General features: G+C 53.2%; 1 protein-coding gene across 1 annotated transcript in view; it reads left to right on the top strand.

Moving 5' to 3' along the window:
• Positions 1-6: 6 nt before the first annotated feature.
• NBL1 (neuroblastoma 1, DAN family BMP antagonist) overlaps positions 7-1,997 on the top strand; it is a 13,136-nt gene continuing 11,145 nt past the window's right edge. Inside the window, exon 1 of the mRNA XM_008634325.2 lies at positions 7-54. Coding sequence (XP_008632547.2) covers positions 32-54 — 23 coding nt within the window. The 5' untranslated portion in view covers positions 7-31. The remainder of the gene's footprint in view (positions 55-1,997) is intronic.

The following is a 1,997-nucleotide window of genomic DNA, read 5'->3' on the forward strand; positions in this document are numbered from 1 at the left end:
CCGGGCACCGCCGGGCCCCGGACCCCATGGGATGCGCCCGCCGTCGCCTGGCTGGTGAGTAGCCCTTGGCTTTGTGTGCCCCCCACCCCCGCCCGAACCTGCTGCTTTTTCCCCGCACCAGATTTTCCGCCTCTTTTCCTCTCGCTTCTCGTTCTCCCCCCGCCGGTGATGGATGGCCGGGAGGATGAGGATGTTGCCACGGGCAGAAATCGGTTGCAGATGAGGCGGACTTGGGGGGATCTGCCCTGCAATCGTTAAACTATTTCCACCGCCGCTTTAGCTCGAACAGAATAAAAGCCTGGGAGCCGGGGAGCCGCGCTGTGTCGGTCGCACATCTGTGGTACAGAGTCCTTCCCTCCTTCCCATCCCTGTCGGGGTTTGAAACAAAAGTGCCGAGGGAAGAACGGGAACGCTCAGTATCGATTAACCACACCACCAGCGGACGTGGGGTAGTTCAACGATCGTAAAAGAAAGAAGTTTTCCCGATGGCAGGGCAGTAAACTTTTGTTCCTTGAAAAGATCATCCCGGGGATTAATTTACATCCTTGTATCGTGGAAATACTTTAGGCACTTACTAAAAAGCTTATATCCAATATAGCCCTACCTGTTTTTTGAACCCAACGTAGCATTTCAACTTGTCTCAGTATTTGCAGCAATTTTTATTTGTTCTGTACAATAATCTCTGCATTTTAAGATCAGTGGGGCTTTCTCTTTTTTCTCTGGGAGGTGTTTTGGGAATAGAACATGCTTTAGCTTGCTTTCAGGCTGCATTAAAGTTGATCTGGGCAATCCCTTATTGCCTACTAACATTTCTCTTACGAGGGCACCAGCAAGTTCTGCTCTGCTCCACAACCTAACTTTTACGTATAGGATTAACCCCATCAAATTAAAAATTCAGCCTGTGTGAAGTGTTTGTGGATTTAGGACACTGTAGTTTTTCCATGCGGGTTTTTTTGGGAGAAATCTGCACCCTACTGAAACAAGTGGGAAAGATCCTAGTGATATGGAGAGACCCAGATTTTCCCTTGTATTTTTAGCCGAAGCACTCAGTGTCCCCTTTGCAATGTCCAGCCAGCCAAAAATCAGCTGCACACACTGGGCACTTCTGCCTTTTGAAGGCAGTCTCCCATCTCGTAAAAGGCTGCTCGCCTCAAATTTGCAAACCGCAGGATGGGAAATGGAATTTGCCTTCAGTATAAAAATCCCAAGTGTTTGCAAACAGCCCTGAGAAGAATCCGGGCTCTTGGCGTGACCTCTCTGCGCTGAATTCCAGCGTGGGGAGTTTGCGGTCTCACAAAAAGGGCAAACGAGCAAAGTCTTCCCGAGTGCCCGGTCGCCTTTCCGGAGCGAGGAAAACAGTGGAGCTGGAGGGAATTTTGGGTGCTCTGGAGGTGCAGGATCGGGCCCCGAGCCAAAACGCTTTTCAAGGAGCCTTGAAGACCTGCCCGTGTTGGAGCAGCTTTGCTCGCGGCGTGCGCTGGCATTGCCGAGGGCGGATCGAGCTGGCGCAGCCATGGGGCACCTGCCCGAGGAGCAGAGGAAACTCCCGGGCAGTTCCTCCTGCCCAAACTCCGCGCTGTTCCCATTAAAGCTTTAGCAGTACCTCTGCCAGATCCCATAGCCGACCACGGGGCAGGCAGAGCCGGGTTCTTGCTCCGTCCTCGGGCCTTGCTCCTGCTCTTTTTGTTTTGAAGTCTGCTGGAAAAAAACACCCTCCTCTGTAGTCGCCCGGGCTCGGAGATCCCCTGTGACAAAGCAAGGAGCAGAGTGATGGGGTTCAGCACGGCTGAGGGCAAAGAAACTTCACACCCACTCAAATCAGACTCTTAAAAACCTGAACAGCTGATAAAATTGTCCTTCTGGGGGAGTTCCGGAGTGGGAGCGAGGGGTGGTCTGTCCTCTGCTAGCCCTGGCAGGGCTGTGCTTGCTGCTCCCCAGACCTTTGTTTCTTGTGCGGTGCTGTTTGGGGAGGGAGGGGCGTGGGGCGGGGGGGGCCC

This window comes from Corvus brachyrhynchos, unplaced genomic scaffold (assembly GCF_000691975.1).
Source record: "Corvus brachyrhynchos isolate BGI_N302 unplaced genomic scaffold, ASM69197v1 scaffold525, whole genome shotgun sequence".
Classification (NCBI taxonomy): Eukaryota; Metazoa; Chordata; class Aves; order Passeriformes; family Corvidae; genus Corvus; species Corvus brachyrhynchos.